The sequence below is a fragment of the Larus michahellis genome, chromosome 4 (assembly GCF_964199755.1).
Source record: "Larus michahellis chromosome 4, bLarMic1.1, whole genome shotgun sequence".
NCBI lineage: Eukaryota > Metazoa > Chordata > Aves > Charadriiformes > Laridae > Larus > Larus michahellis.
In genome coordinates this window covers 22,538,133-22,565,163 of record NC_133899.1, presented here as the reverse complement: position 1 = coordinate 22,565,163, position 27,031 = coordinate 22,538,133, and the positions used below count along the sequence as shown (strand labels likewise).

Here is a 27,031-nt window from a genome sequence, read left to right as displayed (position 1 = left end):
GGCCTCCGGGGACGTCTCGGTCGGCGCCGGAGCAGGCGGGGTGGGTCGGGGAAGGACCCTGAGGGGGGTCGCCGGGCGGCGGGCTCGGGGCGGGACAGCCCCGCTGAGGCGGGGGACGCCCCTCCGCCACTATCCCACAGTGCTGCGGGGCACGGCCTGCGGGGCCAGCAGCGCGCGGGCCCCTTCCCTTCATTCAAATGAGCCACGGCGGGCGGCGCCGCGGGGCACGCCGGGAGTTGTAGTCCATCACCGCTTTGCAGTGCGCGCTCCGGTGGCCGGCGGGACTCGCCGTCCCGGCATGCCGCGGGGCGAGGACGGCGGGGCGGGGCGGGGAGCGCGGGCGAGAGAGGCTGAGGGGGTTCGCGCCGCGCACGGGGCCGCCGTCGCCGCCATAGTGGGAGCCGTGGGGTGAGTGCGGGTGGGGGGGGCGGAGCGGCGGCGGGTCCCCGGCGGGGTAGCGGAAGCGGGACTGGGCTGTGCTGGGCCCCGGTCCCCCGCGGGCTGGCACATGGCACCGCCCCACCCCGCGCTCGCCGGCCGCGGCCCCACGGTCCGGTCCCGGCCCCGCCGCGGGGCGCTGCCGGCAGCCGCGGGCCGGGTTGGGCGGCAACCGGCGGCTGGAGCCGCCCTGACCTTCCCCGTCTTTGAGGCGCCGTCCCCGAGGGGCGGCGGCCGGGACCCGGCGCCCGCGTTTACCGGCTGAGGGAGCCGAGCCGCCGCCGGCGGCTCTGCCCCGGCGCTGAGGGGGGTGGAAGGCGCCCGGCCCAGCTCCGAGGGAGTGAGGGGCAAACCCGGGCCGCACGCTGAGGGAACGGGTCCCTCCGGCCGGTCGGTGAGCGGGAGGTGAGGCGGAGCACCGGCGCACCCACCCCGCGGCGGCGGCGGCCGGCCCTTCCCGGCAGCGCTGCCCCGGCTTGAGGCTTTGCCGCCGCCATAGCCTGGGGGCCACCGGGGAGGGGCTTCTCCTGGGGGCCGCCGGGGTGGGATTCGCGCCGGGTTGGTGTGGCAGAGGGGAGAGGGGTGTGAGCTCTCGGAGCTGCGAGGAGACGGTCTGTGGGGTATGACAGGAGGTGCACTTGTTGTGTTTTCTGTGCTGGGCTTTTTTTTTTTCTGTTTTTTGATGTTCTTACTGTATTCCTGTCTTGCCAGAAGGTTGTGCGAGGACTGAAGTTGACCCGACGTGGCTGAGTCGCTTTGTCGCGTAGAAAACGAAGGGTTCACCCTGCCTTGGAGTAAAGCTAGCAACTGTGCATGTACTCAGGGATCTGCTGTAGTCGCCTAGTTTTTTCCTTTTACTTGCCAGTTTCTGGTGTGATTCTACAACCTTCTTCCACCTCCATTGCTATTGTCACTTTTTAGCTTTAAGAACTATCAAAACCCGCAAAAAATTACAGTGGCAAGGAGTGTATGTTGCGTTTTGTTAATATGAGAGAGCCTTCTGAAGGCGTTAAGTCCCGAAGATGCTCTTCTTACAATTCACATTTAACTCCCTGAAGCTGTAATGCTTCAACTAACTGTTAGTTCTCATTTGAAGTCCATCGCTTCCAGTGTAAATGAATATTTTAGAGTTGGATTTGTGGCATGTCCATTGTATTGCAGTGGAACGGGAACAAAGCCCAGGTAAATGCTTGAAAAGGAACAGCAATCAGTTGCAGAATAGGAATCACTTGCAGAACTGTTGCTTGAAAGTTAACTGTGATTGCTGAATCAGCCATCTTCTCAAGTTGACTCTTTTTCTGGTTTCCCTTTTTCTTGGGAGGAGTTATATTCAAGCAATGCTTTCGGTGTTTGTGTGTGGTGACTTTTAAGTGTTTTTTTAGCAGGGGCATTTCACATATCTCTGCATAGAAGTACAGAAATTACTGTATATAACATCATTATTGGTGAAAAACATAATCTAATTTAAAGTTCCATGACACTTTGGCTTACTTTTGGACTATTTAACTGTTTTCCAGCTGGGGTCCTAATTATTATTTAAAGTTCCTTCCTAAAAGATTGTAAGTTGTTCAGTAGATGATTTGAAATATATTTGTTTTAACGTCTGTGTCTGTTCAAAATGCAAATGGTAACAACTTTCTGCAGTTCTCTGTTGGGGATTCTTTTGTTTCTGTCATTAATAATAGGATCATCTAGTTAGTGGTAGCGTTGAGCATATATTTCAATCCTTACACAAAACATACCAATAACTGGTAACACTTTCAAGTATGATTTCTTTCAGTTGTTTTAAAACTCCTAAATATTGTGTCATCACGGGGAGTTTTGATGTTCATATTTGTACATGATCAACTTATGTGCTTATGTACGATGTTGCTGGAAATGGAGCTATTGTGTGTCGTGGGGGAGGAAAAAAACCAAGCAAAGCAGGATGGGAAATGTTTGGTTTTGGAAGTAGAAGATGGTTAGGTAGATACCATACAAAAGGTTTTGGTGAATTTTTTTTTTAGATGTATTTTGGAAATTTGGAGCTCAGCCAAAGACTGGAGAGCAGTCATTTGGAGGTGAGGTATAACAAGCCTTGCTTATACACATGAAAAACTTGTGGATCGTAAAGCACATTGGAGAAAATTTTGCATACTTTGAACGCTGCCAGTCAATAATAGAGGAATGCTGTGGCTAAGCCTAAAATTATGGAGTGATATAATGCAAAATAGCAATGTTATCTTGTTCCTCTTGCATTTATCACTGCACCAGGTTACCTAGGGTTATGTTTTTAGGGGTGACTACTTTTGTGCTGTCTAATTCAGGTCTGTTATTTACACAACTGGCTGCTTTTAACAAACACACAATGGTGATTGTTTTCAAATGTGCCCAACTTCAGTTGTGAACCACAAGAAAAGTTGCAAGGATTAAACTGCAGTTTTTGATAGAATTTCTAATTAGAATAAAGATTAACACTGAATATTATTTTGCTGAGTTAATGAGCAAACCTGGTTAATTTTTAAGTAATTATTTGGTGGAGAAAAAAGGGTTATAGCTGTAGTATGACATCTTTGCTTCTGTAACTTAAAAATCAGTTCCTAATTTTGTCTTAACCTGAAACAGCTGTCATGATAGTCAGAGCCGGATAGATAGAAATACCTTAGATTCTGCTGTTTCTCGGAGATTAAATGTTATGTTACTGTGCCTATAAAGTAAAGAAAAATGCAGTGCAGCAGTTTCCCCCTCCTGTCCCCCTTTCCCTCCTCTCTTACTTTAAAACTGAGCAGTCTTGGGCTCATCCTGGGGAAAAGAGATGTGACTTCAGCCTTGTAAACTTGAATTCAGTTTTTGGGTTGCAGCAGAATACTGTGGGAATAAAATGCCTGATGTGTAGCATTGTGGCTATTGCTTAACAACAAAACATTATGTCTTCCTACCCAATTATGTATAATATAATTGGATATTAATATAATTGTAATATATTTGAAAATCATCTTGGCTGACTCTGTTGGGTTGGCACGCTGCAGACAGGATGAGCATCACACTGTAGGTGCAGTGAAAGCTTTCACGGAGTTCTCCCCATGCATTTTGTTTACTAGTGGCCTGGTACTTGCTGACATCTGTAACCAAAAGAAATATACTTCAGGTTGGCATAATTCCTGCATTAATTTGTTTTAGTGAAGTTGGAGTAGAGGAATAAAAAGACTGAGAAGGGAAAAGGCAATTTATTTTCCATATTTTTCCGAAGAAAACAGTCTGCACCTTGTCACTCTTCCCCTTTCTCCCTTTTTACTCTTCAGCTGTTCACATAGCTAGACTTAATTATTTTTAGATCTGAAAGCGTTTTTAGAATAATGTAGTTTATTGCACAGTGCAGCCCACAGCAATTACGAGGTGAAGGTCTGTGTTCAAATCAATAATTTCTGATTGGCCTGTAGCAGTAATGTTCAGATTATTAAGCTCCATGGATCAGTCAGCCGCTGTGAAGATGACAGCACAGATACCTAAGAGAAGCCCTTCTCTCGGTCTCTGAATGTAGGAATTTGCTCCTTAACTGGAAATTTCCTAGCTTTTCAAATGGAGAAGGATTGACCATGAAATTGGAATTTCTCAGAAAGGGGTACAGTGCATTTAAGATAAATGGCTGATGATGTATGATGTCCCCAAGTAAGTTCCAGTGTTTAATTGCCCCTGTGTTAATGTGCATTCTGCCTGGCCTGGGCTTGTTTAGCGCGGGGAAGAGAAGGCTTGAGCGGGACTTGGTCCTATATCCAGTATCTGTCAGGCCATCAGGAGAATGGAGCCAGGCTGTTCACAGGGGCACATGGTGGGAATGCAGAAGACCAGGGGCATAAGTTGGAACAGAAGGGGTTCTGGTTGGACGCAGGAGAGCTGCCCTCTGCGTGAGGATGGTCAAGCATTGGAAGAGGTTGCCCACAGAGATCATGGAGTCTCCAATCATCAGAGCTTTTGGGGATCAAAGCAGATAATGGCATGAGCAACCTGGTCTGATCTATCTCACCCTGCTTCGGGCTGGAGGAGATCCCTTACAGCCTGAATTATTCTGTCGTCATTTGCGTAGTTTCTTTTGTTGACAGTGTACGGCTTTGCTAAAGGAAGATGATGTTATCGAGTGATTCTTGGTGTAGTTGAATAGATGATCTGTTTGAGAGAAGATTAACTGGTCCTGCAATGCTGGTTCCATTGTGTTCCTAGAAAGCATGCACAGGGGACACTCCTGTCTTTGTACGTTTTAGCGGCAACGGAAAAGAGGTTGAAGGAAAAATAGTCTAAAATCTGTTTGCCGCTTTACTTTTTCTGTTTTTACTGCTCACTCTTTTTAACCTGAGCAATCAAAAATACATGCATGGGAGAAATTACATGAATAACAGGAACTGAACCAACTGAGAGCTCCTTCATTGTCCTTATTTACTCTTGTTAATCAGTAGTGAAGGGTGCAGCAACTGCTGGTCTAAATCATGTTTACCATGTACCCCTGGACCAGTAGCACCAAGTTAAAGGGACCATTGGTGCTCTCTTGTTACACTGATTTTCAAGTCTTCCAGAAAACAAGCTTGAATGGAATCTTAAGAGAGTTTAGCTTTGGTACAGTGGTGCATAGGGCCAGCTTTAATATCCAGGGAGTGTGGCTTGTTTATGGTCTGATTACTTACGGAATAAGCGTAGTCATAACTGAATAATAGACGGCAATTCTTTTTCTCTGCTAACATCTTAGAATCTATTGGTTTGAGGTTTTTCCTCCTTAAATTCTGTGTTTTCTTTCTTGATGTTCTGTAGATCAGATACTCTTTACTGAGCTTAAATTTGCCTGTGATGGTTGTTCATTGATTTTTTGAATGTGGCAGTCCCTGGGAGAACACCTTCATTTTCTCTAGCAATTTAAATCATACTTTAGTATTGCTCATACTAGTTTTTGCTGACACTTTCAGAAAATGTAGTAGTCTTACAGTAAGTGCAGGTCTGCCATGCTTGGATTCAAAAAGACTTAATTTTTTAAATTGATAGCAGTGAGCTTACATATGTCGGGGTCTGATAACTCAGCAAACGCAGCTGCTGGTTGAAACAATTATTTGGTCTTTCTCCATGCTGCAGAGATGTGACAGTAGCCCACCTGCTCCAAATGTCACCGGTGCTTACATGTTTCAGGAAAAGCGATCTCTTTATTTGTCTGTTGGCAGGAGACTTTCTACTTTTGCGTATGGTGGCTTTTCCTCAAGTTACAGCTCCGAGTAGCTCTGATGATGCTGCTTGAGCAGAAAGATGGACTTTGTGCTGCAGCGTGCTGACAGAGTTGTCTCCAGGCTGTTTCCTGGTTTCTTGTTTGTTGACGGAAGCAATGGAAAGAGTTTTCATCCAGACCTTTTGCAGAAATGGGTCTTTTAAGGATTGTGCTCCCCTTAGGAGTTATGGTCAGTCTTGATATGTTTGTGTTGAACTCTCACACGCAGTTAAGGCAGAGAAGGAAGAGGGATAAGTGTAGGTAGGAACAACCTAAGCTGTGACCGGCAATGGGAAAGAGGCTCGACTTCTGGGTGTTGTGGACGGAAAACGTGTTGCCTGAGGCCAGTGTAACCCTAGTCTAATTCAAGGTCACTCATGGCCTGTGTGAAGACTCTGTTCTCTTCCACTCCTACTCTCTCATACCTTGACACACCTTCCTCCTTGGTGCTACTACTGTTGGGAGTCATGCAGCTTCACCTAATGGAAGTGCCATCTGCTGTGTGCCAAAGCAGATGAGGGGGAGCTTAATTCAGGCAGTTGTCTCTCTCCTGGACCAGCATAGAGACCAACAAGCTGGAGGAACCTATGGAGAAGAGGGGAGAGAAGCTTTGGGGTGTAGTTATAGCCTTGGATGATTTGGCAAGGTTGAGGAGCAACAGAAGCACTGGGCAGTGTAGGCTATGCAGGGTGGTCTGCTGGCATTGTGGGGTCCTTTGGAAGTCCTCTTGATATTGGGGGTCTGTGACTGGTATCGTGGGGCACTGGAAAGTTCTGCATGGTTTAGGGTCTGAATTCCCTCTCCTGTGCTGCTGCAGGAGCTTTGCTGTATGCCCCAGGGTGTTGTGCAGCAGTGGCAGTGCCAGGCTGAGGGATGAACGAGGGATGAAGATACTGGGGATACCATGGTACCTTGTAGGATGAGAGCTGTCAGAAGCATGGTGAGAGATGTGCAGAGGATGTGTCAGTGTGTGGCCTGGCAAAGGTGTTGGAAAATTTGGTTTAGACGTCACTGCGGAAAAGTCCCCTGTGGAGCAGCGATCCCAGTTCTGCAGTGTCAGCGTATACCTGTTGAGTATAGAGCGAGGTGCTGGCAGCTGCAGCTTTTGTGCACTGTATTGGGTTTCAGCTCGAGCACTGACTGCTGGGTGGTATTTGAGGTGGGGATAAATTTTCTAATACGAGCAGATCCCAAGAAATTGAGTAATGTGAGCTGAGGTGTTACACTCCATGTTGGTAGTTCACCTTTGCTGCTGTGCTTCTGCGAAGGAGCTGTTAATGGAATGGGCTGTGATGATCTTAAGTGGATGTGATGAGGTAGATTTGAAGTGACAAAGGGAGGAAAATTAATTAGCTTAAGGAATTGGTCCCCTTTTCCATGGGGAATTAAGGTGGGATATCCAATAATACACAGTGGTACCTTTCAGCAGGTGCCTTTAAAAGGACAGGTGTGCCACATCGTATGTGTTTTCTAGCTTACTAAAACTTCTTTTATCTAGTTTTAATATTGACTGAATACTCTTGCCTCTGTGACCAAACTTTGTGTGAACCACAGATAGATTTGGCTGGATGGCTCTGAGACACACTAGTGTCCTAGTGTTTGACAGCAAGCTTTGGAATAGATCTTAAAAGCCTTTTATATTACATTTATCTCATTAAAGCAGCCTGAAAAATATGTCAATACAACCATAGGTGGATTGTATCTTATTGAAAGGGACTGGGCTTGATGACACAAAAGATCATTCCTATCTTGCTTTTTCTTTAGGTACGTCTCTAAGCTTCTTACATCTGTGATGACAGGCGTAAAACAGGATGGAGGAAAAGATGAAAAATCAGAAAAGGAAAATAAAAAAAAAACCTTTCCAGGAAGAGAGAGAGTGTTCAGCAAAACTGTATATGAATGGCACGGGAAAAAGAGCAAGGTTGTAACAAAAAACCTCCCAAACCAACAATCAAGGATCATTAATCTCAGCAGGATTTCTTTTTTAGTTTGGTTTTCACTTCTGGCAAAATCAGCATTATAACTGGTCTAATTTATACTGATATTTTAATTTATTTAATGGTATTTTGCCTGCCAAAATATAAATACATTGATTTAGAAGGAGATAGCAATCTAGCATGCTAACTTTTAGTTTTAGAAACCATCATACTACTATCTCTATTTAAAATTAGCATTCCTTAATTTCTTGCCATCTCAAAGGCTTTCTCGCTGTTTCTGGATGGAACAGAAGGCACCTGGTGCTCGAGTGAGGCTGTTGTGCCTTGAGTTGAAAGCCTCTGGGTCTAAACAAGGTGCAATGCTAGCATACCACTTGATCTTGGGTCCATATGATGGTACAACGAGCTGCTAAGGGTGAATACACATTGTGTGTGTTGGGGGGGTGGGCGGAAATAAATTTAGCAATAGCTAACTTCAGCTTCAGGAGAATAACCTGGTGTTCTTTTGCTGTTCACTGCTTCATCTCAGTGCTAGGTGCGCGGCTGTTTAACATCGATACTGTCAAATAGATTTGCACGTGAATGTTTAGGAAGGCTATCTGATAGTGATACGAGTTCATGGGCTGAAGTTAAAGCTATGACGATCCATAAAAAGTGAACAGAAGTGATTTTCACTTGGACTCATTGTTGCCTCCACCACGGCCATCCCAAACTATACACCTCTAGGTACCTGCGGGTCTGGAATGGAACCAGCAGGCTTCAAAACTAAATCCTAGCACTTCCAAACAAGACGTGAGGGTCCTCCTGAATGACAGGGTGGGCATCAGTCAGCAAAGTTTCTAGGGAGTTGGTGAGGTGTTTTTAGGGTGGTTTTCTTTCAACATAAAATCCTTTAATACAGGCTGAAGTTGTTAGATTTCTACATCTGCTCCAGGTTGGGCTGGTATGTGGCAATTGTGGATGCACAATCAATACAACTTTCTCCTCTTGTAAAGAAGTAGGTTTAAGTTGTTTGAGGTGTGTGTGTGTTTTGTTTTTTAAACCTGTTGTACTTGGAGGGATTTTTAATTTGCGATCTGTTTTCCCAGAGGAGTGACCACACTGGGTAAAGCTCCTTCAGACTGAGTTATGTATTGCAAGTGTTAGTGGAGCACATGTGGTGGTGACTGGTGCCAGACTGTAGATCTTTTTGTAGCGGTTCAAATATTAGTTACGTGTCAACAAGTCTTTAAATTTTTAGTCTATGTTAGTGTGCAGGGTTATTGAGTTTGACGTTGACGGTATTGCCTAGGTGGTCGATAGTGAAATAAGGATGTTTAAAATTGGGGTACGTATGTTTCTGTCTTAAATTAGTTTTTGACCTTATCCTTGAATAAAATAAATTTCTAAGGTGCACTTGAGAACTAGCATGCAGCCAGCATCAGTTGGATGTCAAAAACCATGAGATCCGCTTTTGTGGTGTGCTGTCACAAGCAAAGCTCCTTCTGCTGAACTTCTCTTTTCACAGGCTACAAACCATCCCTTTCTCAGCAGGGAGAGCCAGCTTCCCAGTGTCGCTCTCTGTGCTGTCATGTTCTCTGCTCCACACATGCCAACCACTTTCTCCCTCAATTACCCTGGGTGTCTAAGCTCTAGCAGTTGCTCTTGGTTTGTGTTTTACTTTGGTAGTTGAATTTACCGCCCTGAAAGCTTGTGTGCTACCTCCTGTTATGCCATTGATCTAATAAAAGATATTTGATCTTCTGTAAGTCTGGCCAAATTTGTGTAACCTTCAAACTTCTGGCCTGGGGTTTGAACCCATTTCAGCTCCTGTTTGTATGAGTAAAGCTCAAACAGCTAAAGGCCTAAAATATGGCCAGAGCTTTCTTGTCTGACTGTGCACAGAAGGCTAGGCCTGGTAATACTTGCTGTGGAGATCTTAGCAATATGTTTTTTGCTTCTGTTAGGAATTTGTCAAATCTTAAACAGGTGTATGAGTAATTGGCTTCCTTTAGGTGTCAAAATAGCTGTCATGTCCAATTCCTAAAACAGAATTTCACACCTTTTCACGACCTGCAGTGCAATACAGACCTGTAGCTCAAGGTTCCTGGTCAGGGATTGCAAAGAGGTCCATGACTGACAGATCTTAACGTCTAGCAAGTATAATTTAATTTGCTTGAAGTAAACTCGGATCTTAAAATGTAATGTACTGATAATGCATGATAGTTTCTAGACTGGGTCTTTCTGAGCTGCTGCACGTGCTGTATGTTTAATCCCTCTAAAATAGAAGGACTCTCAGAAGTGTGTGATGCCTCTGAGCTTCCAGTATCTTCACTGGGAACTGCAGGTTCTCACCACTAAAAAAATCATGGTTTGTGTCTTGAAGTTACTGCAGGTTCTAAGATAAATGTCGAGTATGCTTCAGCCTTAGTGACAGAAGAGGAAAGTAAGCTTGTGTTAAGTAAAGACCTAGTGAATTAACTCCTGTTGTGTACCACTGAAAGGACTTTCTTCCTTAGAATGGCCTGTGGATGGTGAAATACCTGAGGAGCTGAATAGATAAATCAGTTGGTGTAAGCTACTTGCAGACAATCCATATTAACATGTCAGTTGTTTACAGTAAATGAGATCAAGTTGAAATAGCAAGCGTTTGCCAACTTTTTCAGATGGTGTCTTTTTTGAACTATGTGAATATAAGGTGGTAACGCTTACTCATTTTTGTTCTTGTTCTCCACTTTTGTATGCAAGTTGTAACCACCCACTGAAATAGCTGTAGAAATCACCAAACGCTAAAATAAGAAATTAAACCATTTGGTGTCCAAGAGTTTTATTTACAAAGATACAGAGGTGAGATTTGTCCTACTTCGTCCAAGGAAAAATCTGTCCAGCCTAGAGGATCTGTGTTTACTGATGCTTAATACTTAAGCCAAGTGCTATGCTTATTTATGTGGTTGTTCTTTCTGCTAATTTTTTGTTTGTTTGTTTTACAGTCACTGGCTTTGGGTGAGGATTCAGAATGGGAGACAAGCCTATCTGGGAGCAGATTGGGTCCAGCTTCGTACAACATTACTACCAGCTTTTTGATGCAGACAGGACTCAGTTAGGAGCAATATATGTAAGTATCTACAAAAGAGGGGGCTGAGGCTTTGTCCCGTTATTTGCCTAGGTTTCTCTATTTTGATCTGTGGGAATACACAGGGTGGGATAGTGGATTTTATCCTGACTCCAGGATGTCAGTCAGTGCAATCACACTTACTCAACTTTTTATTTATTGCATTTCTTCTACATTTCACTTCTATTTTGAGCTTTCTCCGCCTTATCTATAAGCAGTCAGGCTCATAAAACCCCCAGCTGTCTGTAGATAGTGGCTTGTAGTGGAGGGGGCTGGTGACGATCCTGTGATGAAATTCTCTTTAAAAGCAAATGTGCTAGCCTTGGTTTGCCACTGATTTATGGGCATGGATTTGCTTGGTTCCCTCTTGAAGTGGGATGTGATTTAAGTCCTACTCTGTGTTTAGCAGTTCTGGCAGGTATTTTTTGGATCTCATGCTGCATTAATCCTCCGAACATTAAAAAACATTTAAAATTTTGAATCCAGTTTTAAATATTTAGACTTTGTTAAAGAAATTTGAATTCAGTTCAACTTTCTTCAAAAAGTAGGTTTTTATTTTTGCTCCTTATTTGGGGCAAAGTAGATTTGGCTTCCAAAATTAAAGACTGTAACTAACAAACCCGAGGAATCTCAGCTTTTAGTTTTGGGGAAGACTCCTCCAGAACATGCAAAGTGCTCTGTGTTTGGAGTTGATTACTGGTGGTGAGGAGTGCTGCTGGGTGGATGAGGCATTTCAGCAAGACACTCAAGTCTTACAAGTCTTCTAGCAGCATATCCTGTTTTTCTGACCTGTTTTTCATCTGCTGGATGAGCTGTATGAAGCTTCAGCAAGCTCTTGAGGATGGAAGCTATTGCCTGAACACCATCTGACACCTCTCATTATACATACCTCAGCAGCGTCCACCAGCACTGATAGCATTTGCTCTTTGGATTGTTGTGTGTTTGCTAGGAATCTTCAGAAGACTGCTGATAAGTACAGGCTAATTTAAATTCCTGGCAGCGTGGCCTTCCACACAATGAACTCTTCCATCCTTAGGGTCCTTCTTTCTGTGATCATTCAATGGAGACGCCTATGCAAATGTGGTCAGGAGTTCTGTTATGCAGACTGGAAGTGTTCAAGGCCAGGTTGGATGAGATCTGGTCTAGTGGGAGTGGTCCCTGCCCATGGCAGGGGGGTTGGAACTGGATGATCTTTAAGGTCCCTTCCATGATTGTTTTGTGGAGTTCCTAAACTGGAAGATGGGACCCTGTTTTGTGTGGTCAAAGTGCGCCATGGCCACAACTTGTATAAATTAGAGGGATTTCTGCAGAAACGCACTTTTACTGGTGAGCTTTTTTGACTTCTGAGACCCTGTGGGAGCAAGTGAATTTTATAGCGTGCAGGAATGCAGCAGGGAGCTCTTGGATTTGTTTGCGTTCTGTATTGATACTTCCACTGCAAGGTTCAGTTTTCTCCTTTAGTGGTGTGATCTAAGTCAATTGAGCTTTTGTCACCTAATCCAGGTAGGGATCTGGGCCGCTCACTTTTGCTATGAATTGCTTGAGTTGGTGCACTAAGCCAAAGACTTGTTTTACAGTTATCTCTCTGTGGTTGTTTGGCAGGAAAATGCTGTAGCTACTCCTTTCCTCTGCTTTGGGTATGTGGCTACTTATAATGAAATATTTTCTTATTTTTATGCTGTTTTCTTATCGGTAGGTCTTTTGGGATAGAGGAGGGGTTGCTTTTTGTTCTTGAAGCAGTTGCTCCCAGATTGTTGATACAGCAAGTGGCTTTGGAGGTAACCTGTAGCAGAGGGTTAGGTGGATGCTAGTTAGGTACAATGTGAAGTTGTGTGTTTCAGGAAGAGCATAGCAGATAGCCTCCTTCCCTGGTACCATCACCCGGCTTCACCAGTTATCAACATCAAGGGTTGATGTCATGTAAGATGCAAGTGGTGTCAGCCAGATGATTTACTGTGTGATTTTTTTTTTTCCAATTACACCGTCTATTTCTTCCTGAAAGAAACATGTCCAAACTCAAGAGGAGGCTGTATTCAAAAGCGGTATGAAGAGCCCATGTTTGCATTTGTGACCCTGAAATGCTTCATGCTGTTGCCTGTGATTCCCTTTGTTCTTTTGGCTGCTGCTGCACTATGTAGTTCCTGCTGATGAGACATGGAGGAACAGAAGCTTTTTTAGAGTGGTTGTGACTGTTGTGCAGGTTCAGCATAGCACGTATGGCTGAAAGGAGTGGCTGCTTGATGTAATGTGGGTCACAAACAGGGCCTGGAAAAGCTACAAGAGAGCATACAAATGGAGCTCTTTGGAATCTGCTTGATTCTGCTGAGACATTCAGAGGTTCAGTGAGAGCTGAAGACCGGATGGAAAAGAGCTGCGAATCATGTTCCTGGAGGTATTTAAACTCAAAAAGGTGAAATGAGTAAGTCATCTGTGATAGGGTACACGGCAACTTGGTCTGTCAGGTGTAGGGTGAGGGTGCTGTTTGGAGGTGGCAGCAGACTTTGAACTCAGTAGAAACCAGTTTAAATTTAAGTCTGTTTGCTGAGATTTAAAATTGGATTTGGGAGCTATGTCAACAACAGGATATTGCGACTCTGGTTTAAACAGTATCCTAAGCTGAACAGAAAGCTTCTTGCCATTTGCTGTGGCACCTGACATCACATGCTCAGAAAAGCTTGTAGGCTGAAGCACCTCAAGCCCTTCATGCCACACAGAGCAGTCTGTTAGAAAACCTTTAGAGGCCCATTTTACTTCTCTGGGTGTGAATAGGGTATGCAGATTAGTACCTGAGAGGAAAAAAAAGCTGGTGATAGAACTCATCAGATTTCTTCGTATATTTTTGTCTCCCTACATGCTCGATTTTGTGTCCATAGGATTATTTTCTGTGATTTTTCTTTTATCTCCTTGAGATTTTCTTCTGAAAGCTAACTTTGATACAAAGGCTGGAACTTTTTTGATGGTAGAATCATGATAATGAAACGTAATCTGCTTAACTTCTAGTTGATTATTCCACACTTTTTTCAGTTGCTCTTTGTGGTTTCTTTCCATCTCCCTTTGAGCTAGTTTCCAAATAGCTGGATTCTAAGGGTATATGCCAAGTAAACAAAGTCTCTTACCAGGATTGCTTAAGGGTTACCTCAGCAGGTTGATGAATTTGTTTCTTTTCCCCTCAGATTGATGCATCATGCCTTACGTGGGAAGGACAGCAGTTCCAGGGCAAAGCAGCTATTGTTGAAAAACTCTCTGTAAGTCTGTAATTCTTATCAAATGTTTTGGGAAACAGTTCTGGAGACTATAAATTAATTGCTTCTGAAAAACTGATTTCAACTTCAGCAGTTTAAAACTCTTGAGCATGGGACTTGTGCTTCCAACTTTTGTTCTTCAAAAAATGTTATTTGTGATTTAATTCTGTGTTCCAGTTTTGGCTCTAATGGTGGAATGTTAATTGACTGTATTAGTTTGCAAGGTTATTTTGTGACTGCAATTGCATCTGACATTATTGATTTATTTTTTAAAAAGTATAGTTCATAAGCTGACACTGCGATCTAGGGGAATGAAAGGTGGGGTTTTTTTGTTCTTTTAAAGCATGCCAAGGAAGTAGCAATAGCAAACCTGTTATTTGGATAGCCTGTGATAAAGGCTAAACATGTTATTACAAGGAACAATTTGTTTTCTGATACATAAACTGCAGATAAATTCTGTGGTGGAGAACCTGACTTAGCACAGTGTTTTTCAGCTGTTCAGATATGAGCAGTTATGATTCAGGACTTTGAAACCAGTGTTTCCTCTTCATCAAGTGAGAGGAAAGTATTTCTGTGTAGAGACTGAAACTCTCCCTCCCTCTTCATTTAGTTAAACTTGGAGAAGTTTTATCTTTTTGAGTAAATCCATGCTTCTGTTATAAAACTGGGTGTACTTATAAGCTGTCATGACAATAGAAAGTTTGTTTCTATTGGAAGAAATGTGCAGGGCATGTGTTGGGTCCTTGGACATTCCACTCAGAGCGTGGTATATCAGGCAGATACACCATTTTTATTACACATTTAGAAGAAAAATCTTTCTGACCTGGACACTTGTCTTGTTGCGCAGCTACTGCTTCTCTGTTCTGGAATCACTGCTTTTCGTCCAGGGCATCTTTAACTGTGAAGGCTGAGGTCTGCTCTTGGATCTGTGTATTAGGTGCCCACGCTGCTTTTGAGAAGGCCACACACCTCAGAAATAGCACAGCTTGCAACTGCCGGCTTCTAGATGAGCAGATACTCAACCTCCAGAGCTGCTTGTTCGTGTACTCAGTGCTCTTTAGACTTCTGGGCTGGAAGCCATTTAGATACCCAACCAGCTAAGCATTTGCTTGGCCACAGTGTCTCAGACGCTGCCTTGGATCTGGCCCCGTGCCGATCGGCCCCTTCCCACCAGAGCATTACTCATTTTTACCTTCCGTGTCTCTGGTGCAAGTTGGACTTTCTGGATTCATGTGCCTGCTGCATAGTCTTGCTTGGTGAGTGAAGGCATGCTGCTTTGCCTCAGGGAAAGGTTTTCTGACGTGTATCCATCTGCTTAAAGTAAGGAAGAAATGCAGTAAAATGCCCTTCTGCTGCCATGGCTTATTATGGGGCTGTATGAACTTAGTGTGACTCTGATGTCTTTCAGTATACCCCTGTCAGCACTGAGCTGCTTGGGCTCTGTTTGCTGTTCCCACTTAATGTGCTCACCTACTCTGTGCTTTTGGAGCTTCTTAGTTGAGCAGGTCACTGAAAGATTGACCCTGAGATTCGTTTGCACTTCTGCAGTCTTTTGTTCTTCAGTGCCTGGCTGATTAATGAATGTAGATGCCAAGATGTGGGATTTTCTTTCACAGTAAGTTCTCTGCTGTGTAACAGCAATGCTATGGCACCTTTTCAACCTACTCTCTCGGGTGATGCTAAGACAGTAGGGTGAGGTGGTAAAGACATTGCTTTGCCAGCACTGGTGCACCTGAACCTTGTTACAGAGTTGGAGTTGACACTTGTTCCTTCTGTCTTAGTGTCTTAATTAGTGTTGCGCTTAAGAGTTGTTTCAAATAGAGTGCTTGTCCTAATCAGGGGACAGCGTGATTTACACTGAGCATTTGAGATAATCCTGTAGTTGTACAAGCCTCCTGGACCAAGGAGGGAGCTGGGACAGGTAGCTTTGTTGCCAGGAGTGACTTTAAGCTACCCTGCTTCATTCTTGTGAATTCCTCTTGCCTGACTTCAAGGAGAATTCCGCAGTTTTGGTAGTGAAAGCCCAGACAAGCTTTAGTGTCAGAGGGCACTAAAGGCCTTGGTTGTTGCGTGGCTTCTCACTTCTTAGTCACTTTTATTGTACTCCTTATCTCAATAAATGCTTCTCTCCAGTACAGACAGATGTTCATAAGTAACCATTCTTTTGAGGTAGCTTCTCTCTGTCCTCAAAATGGGTGACCTTTCCTATCAGCTGACCCTACTTCTTCCAGCGGGATTTCCCCCGCTGCATCACATGAGGAGTAGTAGCTTACTCAGCTGGCCAACCTTTGGGCTCCTTTTTTCTGAAGGGGACAATCAGATACTTGAAACAGGCACCATCTTACCCAGTCTTGACTTTGGTTCCTTGTCACCATATTGCAGAGCTTTTGACTCTGAACTCTTTCCTTCCTCCCTGTCTTTTCTCCAATCTCACCTCTCATTGGCATCTTGTCACACTGGAAGTTGGATTCTGGATACAACCACATTCATTCCCCTTCAGCATTCTGCCTTTTCAAGAGACTTTTCTTGCAGGACTTGTCCAACCAGAAGCTGTTGTGCTGAGGTGGGACCAGGCTTCCTATTACTCTTTTGTCAAAGGAAGGGTGTGCAATGTCCCAGCCTATTCTTCTGCAGGTTGTGCTGGCACATTCATGTTTGATGGTTGGCACGTTGGTTTTGATGGTTGGACTAGATAATCTGAAAGGTCCCTTCTAACCTAGGCAATTCTATGATTCTAAGTTCAGGATGGTGACCCTGGAAAGCATTCTGCTGGTAGTTCAGAAAAGACTGCTCTGGATTTTATTTTTTTTTTTGTTACTAAATGTCTATTCCATACTACACACCAGTGGCTCACTTTGCAGTTTGTGATAGGTTGGGATTGTTGTCTGAGCCAAGAGGAAACACTGCAGGCTTTGTTAGAGAGTGTTCTTGAATAGTGTCCCTCTGTGATTAGAAGGCTGCTCCGTACACTTCCTTTGCTTCCCCAGGTATTGATCCTGCCACAGTTTCTGTGTTATCTGTTACCTAAGGATTTAGCTTCTTGGTATTCTTTCTGAAGCCTTACACTTGTCAGGGACAAGTTTGTACTTCACATCCTTGACAGTAGGACTTGAGTCTCCTGTTGTTGTACCTGGATCTTCTAGGAAGTCTTCCAGGCTTCTTCCACTAGAGTGAAATGCAGAACTTGTCAAAGTACGTGCTTGGGTCTGCCTCAACCATTTAAACCAGGGAAATGGAGCAAAGGCATCAAAGTACCACTTGAGGTTTAAATGTCCACATGCTGCTGTCCTGTGCAGCGGGTGGACTCCGGATACCAGCCATGTGGTCACTCAGAGCTCCATCCATGCTGAACTGTTGTTTGTCAAGCGTCTGGCATTAATGCAGCTTTTGATAGAACAGTGCCAAAACTGCATTTCTGTGACAGGACTCTCAGATCTCCCAGGTGTGTGATGTTTGCCACTTGGCGTTGTCTGTGATTGGAATATGAATGTGGTCTAAGCTGAAAGACAGAAATTACTCCCCAATGTCTGGTGTTTCTCAAGGGGTGTTCCTTGCACACGTAACTGCAGACATACTTGTATCTGCTACATGAGCATGGAAAGCTTTTTTTCATTTCAATATATGTGCGTTTGATCTCCACCTCCTCCTCCTTTCCCCCTGCTCCTGCTTGCTACATGCCAAAGATGGTGCCTGTTACTGTCAGGTGCTGTTACAAAGGCAAGAAAAAAGGGGAAAGGTGGATATGTGGATCTCAAGTCCTGAACACTGGTTCTTGGTCAACCACCTTTCCTTTGTATTCGTAGTGATTTTAACAGAGAAGCAAATTTGGAGTTGTCTGGTAAACAATCTTTTAATGTTGTTCAGAGCAGAGAAGCTTTGTGCCTCTATCCTATGAACCTTCAGCTTGTAGATGAACTGAAGCTCTTTGAGCCATGTAATTAGACTAGGAACAGACACTGCTTAACATATATGGTGACATTATTTCCTGTCTCCAGTGCTTGAAAAAACCACAACTGTTAGGATCAACGCAGACTGAGTAGTGTTGAGTTGCAACAACTGTCCGTGCAGTACTACCAAAATAGTCTAACACTTTATAATGTTGGATTTGCTTGATTTTTTTGTTTTGTAAGTTCAATAATGCGATGACTGTACATTTATGTAAAATATTACATTATATATTACACTTTATTTTCTTTTTATTGTAGAGCCTCCCTTTCCAAAAAATACAACACAGCATCACAGCACAAGACCACCAACCTACACCTGACAGCTGTATACTCAGTATGGTAGTGGGACAGCTTAAGGTAAACTCTTTCCATTACAGGTTAACAAATGCTTATATCTTAGATTTTTGCAGGATTCTAAATCATCCAATTTCTGAAAACATAAATCTCTTGGGTGGGGAAGGAACACTGGTAAGCTTGCGTTGGACATCATTCTTCTACTGTTGAAGACTGTCAGGAAACTGCTCGTCCCGTCAGATAACTAGCCCTAGGTAAACCACCTGCACTTTGACAGTTGTATGTTCCTGCCAAGCAAAGTACCGTGGTTTTTCCAGTGCATACAAATACCACATGGGCTCTAGAAGCATCAGTATTTCCCTTACCCTGATGCAGTCAGGTTTCAGTGTCCTCTGTTGCGTTTTAAAGCGTCATTACAGTGTCCTTGGACAATAAGAGCACATCTAGTTTAATGTGCTCTTTGATGTAACGTATGCATCGAGGTGTGATTTAGCAGACACCTTGTTGTTAGCTGACAACCCTTCAGTAAGACCGTGTTTTTCCTTTGCTGTCGCAGGACACAAGAACACAGTTCTGGTGTTAATGCAGTCCAGTCCCTCTGTAGTCAAAACTGGTTCAGCAATGGGAGTGTCGCCTCTGAGATCAGACAATTATTGTTGAAACAGTTTCTTGTTGTGAAGAAATCAGGTCATTTTTCAGGCTGTGGTGTGATTACATTGCTGTTTGTTATACTGCTGAACTGAATAAACTTATGCAGTCTCCTGTTCTTTTGAGAAATATATACTACAGCCACAGACTTGTAAGCTAGTTATGCTACTTATCAATGAAAGCTGTTGTCCTGGAATCTGCAAAAAACAGCCCATAAAGCTGTGAAGTCAGCTGTGGGCAGAACTTGCTCAGAGTGGGCAGTGTTTATTTAAAAAGTGTGAAATTAAATAGGAATAGTTACAATTATCAAAGTTAGTTTTGTCAGGGTTTGGTCCAGCCACGCTGTCAAGTCAGGACTCTAAAGCCATCCAGTCTTTGGAGTTACTTGAACCTCGTTTCTTTTGAAATAGCTGTTTAGGTTTCCTTTTCCTGTTAACTCTGAATGGCACCAAAACATTCAAACTTCCACTGACTGTGCCATTCACTGAGCAAACCTGGGACTGAAGGTTGGAACCTGCTTGCATAGCTATTCTCCATAATTGTTCTGTGCTGGGCAGTTGGGAAAAGCAGTTCCCAGTGTATCGCATCCACGTCTAAGCCTAAGGTAGATAGCTTTGGCTCTTATTAAAGTTGCTCCTGCTTTCTAGCTGCAAGGTGGATTCCAGCTTTGTTGCTCAGTCCCCCACGTATGAAGTCAGACATGCTGATCTCATCTGTCCTGCTCTTGGGTGTGCACAGAACCCAATGATATGACCAAGACTTCTTGACTCAATGTCTTGGGCCGCTCACGTCTGCAACTGGTTTTTTTGCACAGTCATGTTTTTAAGGTTATTGCACAATCATCAAGCAGATCACAGCTTGCAACAGTGATTGTGGTGAATCCTGTGGCAAGAGAACAAGTTCTTACCGATTCTGTAAAGCTTTTGGGTTTTCTCATTCTTTAGTGTGGTCATTAGGGTTATGGATGCAGTCCGGGAGCTTTCCATAAATACCATGGCTTGGAGTAGTATTTCTTACCATGCTGGTTTTTATCCTCTGAATAATTTCAGCTTGCTGAAATTACTCAGAATAATTCAGGGATCACATGATAGTGTGTCTAGGTACTTGGAAAAAAAACCATATTGGATTAAAGTATGCCTGTTGTCATGATCAAATCCAACTTGTTTATGAATTTTTTAGTAGGAGAGGCAACATTTTTCCACTGTTCGCATGTATGTGTCTCCAATCTTAGCTTTAAAAAGCACATTTTAATGCCTGGCAAATGCTGCTCCTCGCTGAGGGATTGTCCAGAAAGTCAAAGTCAGCTTAGAACTTTGACTTCTTGCTTCTGCGTTGTACAATACTTACACAGGTGGACAAACGAAATAACCAGGAACAATAGCATGACATATATAGTAACCATTTCTGCCACTACACAAACCTGGTTGTTGTATGTAGAGAATACTTGTCCTTGTGCTAATACATACGTGTTGACAGGCATTTTAATGCGTCTCAGTGCTGTTCTTGATACAATACAGTAACTGAGAACAACAGGGTTCAGTCAGTGCATTTTAACAAGTGGCTCATCTGTAGTTCCAGTTGATCGGGGTACATCTTAACACGCAAACGTGGAGCAGCATACTTAATTTTATTTAAAGTTTGCCTTCTTAATGGTGTCGCTGTTCTGCACAGCTCAGGCCTGTTGGTGTCGGAAAACTGTAGAGAAATTTGCATAAGGAATGGCACTTTTAAGACCATCAGTAGCAGGTTTTGAAGGGAAAAGCCACGCCTCCTGGTCGCTATTCAGTTATCCTTTTCATGGGACTGAGCCAAATTCTTCAAAGCCCGGTACAATTAATGCATATGCTTTTGAATCGTCTGCGGTTTTTCAAAACTTGCATTGTTTTATGTAATGGAGGAGCTTGCATAATGCTTTCAATAGAATAATCCAACAAAATAATAATGCTAAAACACCTGTAACGTGCCCTTTCTAAGCAGTCATTCTTGGCACGGTATTTAAATGGATTTTCTGAGGCCTTAGTTGCTTGAATTGCTAGTCCCAAAAGTTCAGTGGAAACTCATTCTTAAGTGAGCTGGGCACATCTTGTATTTCTTCCTTAAACCATTATATTTTGATCTTGTTTGATTTTAGGGGGGAAAAAAACCCAAAGCAAAGCCGAAAAACCTTCAACTGTCCTTGCATATACTGTGGGGTGAACTGCTCCCAAATTGTCACACAGCCTCAGCTCCCTTCTTAACTGTACAAGAACAGTTCTGAAGAAGTAATGGGGTCAAGGACTAATACTGCTAAACTCTGTATTTCCTTTACCAGAGTTTTATGCCCTAAGTAAACCTGCAGGTCTGGGTTGTTTTTAGCCTGCCCTGCTGGAGGGGGCTTTAACTGGGGTCAGCTGAAATCATGACTGCCCTGTGACAAGGTCAGGATGTGCATCTGCCTCTGTGCTGCTCCAGTCTACAGCCCAGCACACTGGTACCAATAGGAACTGTAAATTTAAAAAAAAAAAAAAAAAAAAAAAAGCAACGTCTTTTGCAGCAGAATAATCATCTGCACTGAGGGGACTGGACACACCAGCTGCTTGGAGAAGATGTTGGAGAATAATAGACCATCAAAGTAGGGTGAATGTCACTAGGAGGCTCTAATTTGCTGGCAGAGGCAGTACAGTAATCGCTTTCACTGAAAAGCATGTTTACGAGTAAACATATGAAAGATCCTCTTTAATGGATGTTGGGATAGGTAGTAATGGGTTTCTTCATCCTTTTGTAGAGGTATAATAAATATACCTCCTCTTATTCTAATTCTCTTATCACTTTTTATTGCTATTCATTGTCTGGGTGCATGTTTGCTTGCTTCAGCTAGGAAGAGTGAGCATCAGTTTAAGCCTTTAGAAGTGAGTTTCATTTGGTGTGACGCTACTTTGCTGATGCTCATCCAGAATGTCACCCAATATTTTCAGTGTGCTTCACCTTGTAACATATTTCTCCTGTCGCGCTCAGGCAGACGATGACCAGGTTCTAGGCTTCCACCAAACCTTTTTGTTGAAAAATTATCAAGGTGCCTGGGTGTGCACCAACGAAGTCTTCAGGCTAGCCCTCCACAACGGTTAACCCTCTGCCTTCCCTCTCCTCCATGCGGTCCTCGCTGGCCTGGTTGAGTAAGGAGTGCTCTCTTCTCGCTCTTCTGGCACTTGAGCTCGGCTGAGATGCATGGCTGTGGCTTGCACTTTCTCAGAGCCATGTGGCAGATCTGTGGTTCTCCCCCAAAGTGTGAATTTTGAAGTGATTGTTGCAGAATTAATAGTGAATAACTAATTGTTATGCGGTGTTTCCTAGCCTTAAAAAGGAAAGGAAATTTGCAATTAAAATCACTGGGTGTTTTTGTAATGCATGCTGAACACTTAAAGCATTGCTTAAAGCCTGTTAAATGAGGCTTAAGATCTGAAAGAACCTGCTATCTTAAGTAATTAGCCCTTTCTCTGAGATGGGGATAGCTGCAAGCCTGCAGTTCAGTCAACAGTTGCTGTGGGGTGCTGGTGAGAGGATAAAACTGACCAGACAAAAGGAGAAAAGTTGTGCAGCTAAACTTGGATTGCAAAATAGTGTTGCATCAAATACTGTGACATGACCCACGGCTCTGTGAGCTGAGGACTTTCTACAGTTTTGAGCCCCCAGGTCAGACGGGATGTAGAAAAACTGGAAGAGGGCAAAAAGCTGGCAAGATTGGTAGTGTTCCTGAGCTCCTGGAGCTGGGAGAGGAGGCAGCTAAGGGCAATCTGCCTGAAATGTAGGTGGAAAGGAGTAGAGTACCTCCAACAACCTGAAATCAAATTGTTCTTGGCAGTGCCAGACAGTGTAACAAGGGACAGGGGTTGCACACCTTCACTTGGGAGGCTCAGATTGGACACAAGGGAAAGATTTTTTTCACTGGAAGGCTGAAACACTGGGAAATGGTGCCTGGACGCCTTGTGAAATGTCTGTTCTTGGAGGCTTGGAGGACTCAGCTGATGCAGTGCTGCTGGTAGTCCACGCTCATGCTGAGCACGACGCTGGATTGGAAACCAGAGGATCCTTCCAATCTGATCCTGACTTTTTTGTTTTAATTCAAGGATGTCATGAAAGAATCTTGAACTGCATAAAGGAAAGCTTTGTAGGAAAAATAAAGCCCTCTGTGTTTCGAGCCTGGGCTTGTATCTGGAATGCAAATTGAGTTGGACATAGCTGAATATGGAATGGAAAGTAAGAGTTTCAGTGAGGTTATCGGAGCTGTGGTGAAGGTCCAAAATCAAATGGGATAGGATTAGTCTATGCCTTCTAGAGCATGTCAAGTCACTCAGATGTGGGTCTTTTCTATATGTTAATAGGACGTATTCAGAATTTTGAGAATGGACTATTAAATTATTTCATTCACCTTAAATCTAGGATTTTCCTTGGTTTTAAAGTATACTGCTCCTCTGTGCTGTGAAGACATAACATAAATGAATAAAGAAAGCATGTGACTTCATTGCGGGAATTTGCCATATGTAGAACGGCAAGATTTTGGTGAAGAATTCCCTTTTCTTTTAATCTTCATGTGTGTGGTCCTGGATTGGGTAAGAAAGGAGGAAATTCTCCTCAAGCCAAAGCAGTAAGAGCTGCAGTGCAGCTAGGCTTATCAGAAATTGAGGAGACCTACAGTAAAGCTAGTCTGGTGGTGATACCTTTTTTTTTTTTTTTTTCTGGAGGTATATTTTAAAATGTACTTGTGTCAGTAATGACATGGCCAAATTTGGTGTGAAAGCTATTTTTGCACCTTGTAATAGATGCTTCAGTGACCTAAGAAGAGGAGACCATAGGGCAGCTGAGAGTATACTAAATGCTTATTAATAGTTGTGATTAGAAGGGTTCAAGCCGAAATGATTCTGCCGGGCTGATTTAAACTAAGCCATTAGAAAGGAGCTGACAGGAATATGAGTTCATTCCAACTTAGTCACAAGGGATAGTGTTAATAAGATGCTTTACAAAGTCGTATGTGCGTCTCTGATGCTTCTCAGTTTTCTTAAAGATTCCTTCATGTCCAGGAACCTACCAACCATCAGGCAGTAGTGAGACTTTACTAGGATGTACGTGTTACATTTGATCCTAGGAAAACCTAGAAAAGGCATAAATCCCTGGATTTCAGTGCCCAGGCCACCTCTTCAGCGTGGCTACGTGAGCATCTCTTCTGGCCAGAGCTAATAATGATAATACTGCCCCCGAAAGAATAGGCACGACGGCTGTCGTATGTGCTAATGAACTAGATGGATGGCTGGTCTAATCCAGCGTAATTGTTTGTGTTCACATTGTGCTGATTGTTACAGAGCCTCTGCCTAATGCAAAGGAGGCATATCTCAATGTGACAAAAAACTGCCCAGTTCATCATCAGAGACTCTGTTGGTACTTGTCTTGCTTGAGGATTTTTCCTTCATTCGTTTGTCTACTGAACACTTGCACTTGCTCATGCTTTTGGCCTTACTTGTTGCCTTCTTAATTTCTGGCTGTAGTAGTAGCTCATGGACTTCATCCTTCATGGTTTTGTAGTAATTTGATATCTTGCCCGTTCTCCCCACCCCGATCACATTTTTGCAAGCTGGAGAGTCGTACTCAATTTACTTGCTTCAGGAGGAAACTGGCCTGTGGCTGGCTCATCTTTCTTGTCCTTCTCTGGCTTTTCCCTATTCTATCATTTTAATTTTTTTAAATGATAAGAAGTGCATGCAGGATTTGATGTGTGGGTGCTCTCTGTGCGTTTATGCAGTTGCTTACTTATGGGGTCTGGTTCTCTGTTCCTTTCCTAATAACTGCTAACACTGTGCTTGCCTTGAGAGCTGTTGAGCTCTGAGCTGGTTTAAAAAAAACAAACAAACAATAAAACATTGTCCATCATGGTTTCAGTTTCACTTTCCTGACAGGCAGTAGCTAATCTGGGGCCTGTTTTGGTTTTCCCCTGTGGATTAGCATATGCTTACTGAAACTGCGCTTCATGTACATTTTATTTCCTAGGCAGTTGTGAAATCCTTCCAGCGGTTTGAGATGCCGCTTTTACATGCGTCTGATCTTTCCAGTGCTCTGGCAGACTGTTTTGTGATAAACTGATGCCTTCAGCAAGTTGCTCCTCAAAGCTGACTTGTTTCACAGTCAATTTAACACTTCCGTGAATATCACTTTTTTTTTAAAGTACAGATTTTGTTTTTTTTGTTTATTTTGTAGCCTGCTTTGCTCTTCAGCCTTTTAATTTGCTGTTCTTGGTGGACGGCAGCAGAGCATTGTGAATAAACGTTCAGCACTGACAGTCTGTGCTACTCTGGCTGCTGCTTTTCAATGCTTTTTTTTTTTTTATGCATTTCTCCCCTTTTCTGAAGCTGGATAGTCATGTGCTGGAAGAATAGAGCTTAAAATCCTTCAAAAATGCTGAATCGAATACACTATGGTCAGTGTCAGAAGATTGCTTTTTAGCTAGGACCTGTGCGCTGTTCAGATTGAATCCTATTGTGTGATTTCCAGCTGATTTTTGGAATTCTTTCTGTTATTTTGAGGCTTTAATTCCTGCATGATGTCTCTGAGGAGACTTGTAAGTATTAGGTGGGAGAAGTAGTCTCCCTCTAATACTATTCTTGGCTTTCATAGTAGTAAAGTAAATACAGTGCAGGCACTACAGCCTGCCTGGATGAATTGTCAAAGGCAGGAGTTAAGGCACAGCTGTGAAAATCCCTGTGCTTAGAGCATCTCGTTGCAGCTACAGCAGGTACTTCACTCCCTTTGAGCTCTCCCTGGACAATGGAAGGGGGGAAGCATTAAGCCACTGGCCAGCTGTACCTGCTCTGGGAAAGCTTTCAACTGCCTGGATCATGACCTAGATCATTCAGGCAATAGTCTTGATACTAACTTCTATGGAATCTCCCTTCTGTCATCAATCCAAAGTAGAGCAGCTACAAACTAATTTTGAAACACCTTGGTTTGCGCTTGGTTCCTGGGCAAGGCCCAAAGAAAATCTGTGATTCGACGCTAAGCCAGGGATGCCCTTACCAGTGTTGTGAAGCTGCTGGAATGAGATGTCTGCAAGTCTTCCAGAAAATCCCAACTTCAGATGCCGTTGTAGGATTTCTGTGTCAATGGGCCCCAGGTGTTTGTCTGCAAAGCACCTCTGAACAGAACCTCTGGTTGTATTGGTGTCTCCTGAGGTACTTGGCATCTTACAGCATGTGACATCACTGTTAACGTTAGCTTTTAAGTTGTCTTATTGTGAGTTTTGGAATGTACTTCTCAAAAAAGAGCTTTTTTGAACTTTTTTTTTCCCCCCCCTCTCTTTCTACAGGCTGATGAAGATCCTATCATGGGATTCCACCAGATATTTCTATTAAAGAACATCAACGATGCCTGGGTTTGCACCAATGACATGTTCAGGCTAGCATTGCACAACTTTGGCTGAGCTGGAAAACCCGAGGCACCCGTGCTTTTTTTTTTTTTTTTTTTTTTTTTCCCCTCCTCTCCTCTTACTGGTATTATTCACACTCACGGAACATTCCAAATATCATACACAAAGCTGCAGCCCTGCAGAGCGTGAGCAAGCAAGACCTGTGACCTGCCCTTCTGCTGAGTTTACATTGTCACTAGATGAGTTTCTTGTGCATGATGTTTGGAAGTTAGACTTAGCTGCATTTGACAAGAGAAATTTGTGTTGTACCAGCATGCCTCGGAAAGAATTTACAATGCAAAAGGTTGTTGTTTATGTACTGACAAGATGCTCTATAACCCAAAGAAATGAAAGAACAGCAGCCTGTACAGCCCAGATATTGATTTGTTCAGATGTTTCAATGCTACATTACACAATAAAACCATAAGATTTTCTTAACAGTTTAAATTGTTTTAATGAGTTGGATATGGAGTATATAGTATTGCTTGCTTTGGCTGTCCTGTGTCTGCCTGGTGGGGAAACATTTTCAAACCTAAACATCTGAAGCTGAAGAGCACTTGATAGTTCTACTGATGAAGGCAGTTCAGGTATGCCTTTGGCCATACAACGTTTTCCCCTCCTCAGCAGCGTTTATAATGCAGACTTCTAGCTCAGTTTTTAACATTGACGGGTTAGTTCCCAGCTGTTCTATTGTACCAAGGCAAATGCTGTAAATAATACACAAGGATGACATTGGTCATGGCAGCCTGTAGTCAATCTTCACGATACCTATTGCGTTCACCCTCAA

General features: G+C 43.4%; 1 protein-coding gene across 5 annotated transcripts; it reads left to right on the top strand.

Moving 5' to 3' along the window:
- The first annotated feature begins 319 nt into the window (after nucleotides 1–319).
- On the top strand, nucleotides 320–26,691 carry NUTF2 (nuclear transport factor 2). Of its 5 annotated transcripts, none has more exons than XM_074583413.1 (6): nucleotides 323–408; nucleotides 10,566–10,690; nucleotides 13,861–13,932; nucleotides 18,135–18,233; nucleotides 21,813–21,970; nucleotides 26,146–26,691. In XM_074583413.1, exons 2-5 carry the CDS (start codon nucleotides 10,592–10,594, stop codon nucleotides 21,921–21,923), a joined length of 381 nt encoding a protein of 126 aa, XP_074439514.1. In that variant the 5' UTR covers nucleotides 323–408; nucleotides 10,566–10,591; the 3' UTR covers nucleotides 21,924–21,970; nucleotides 26,146–26,691. The 5 variants fall into 5 exon arrangements, with proteins under 5 accessions (XP_074439510.1, XP_074439514.1, XP_074439511.1 ...); XM_074583414.1 differs by lacking the exon at nucleotides 323–408 and adding an exon at nucleotides 655–843; XM_074583409.1 differs by lacking the exon at nucleotides 21,813–21,970 and having other exon boundaries at nucleotides 320–408.
- Nucleotides 26,692–27,031: the final 340 nt, after the last annotated feature.

What these genes read in the sequence shown, in the direction of transcription:
- NUTF2 (XM_074583409.1), top strand. Translation starts at nt 10,592, where the DNA reads ATGGGAGACAAGCCTATCTGGGAGCAGATTGGGTCCAGCTTCGTACAA. An exon ending in CTATTGTTGAAAAACTCTCT is followed by an intron (nt 13,933 to 18,134) that starts GTAAGTCTGTAA and finishes TTTTTATTGTAG; the next exon opens with AGCCTCCCTTTCCAAAAAAT. An exon ending in TGGTAGTGGGACAGCTTAAG is followed by an intron (nt 18,234 to 26,145) that starts GTAAACTCTTTC and finishes CTCTTTCTACAG; the next exon opens with GCTGATGAAGATCCTATCAT.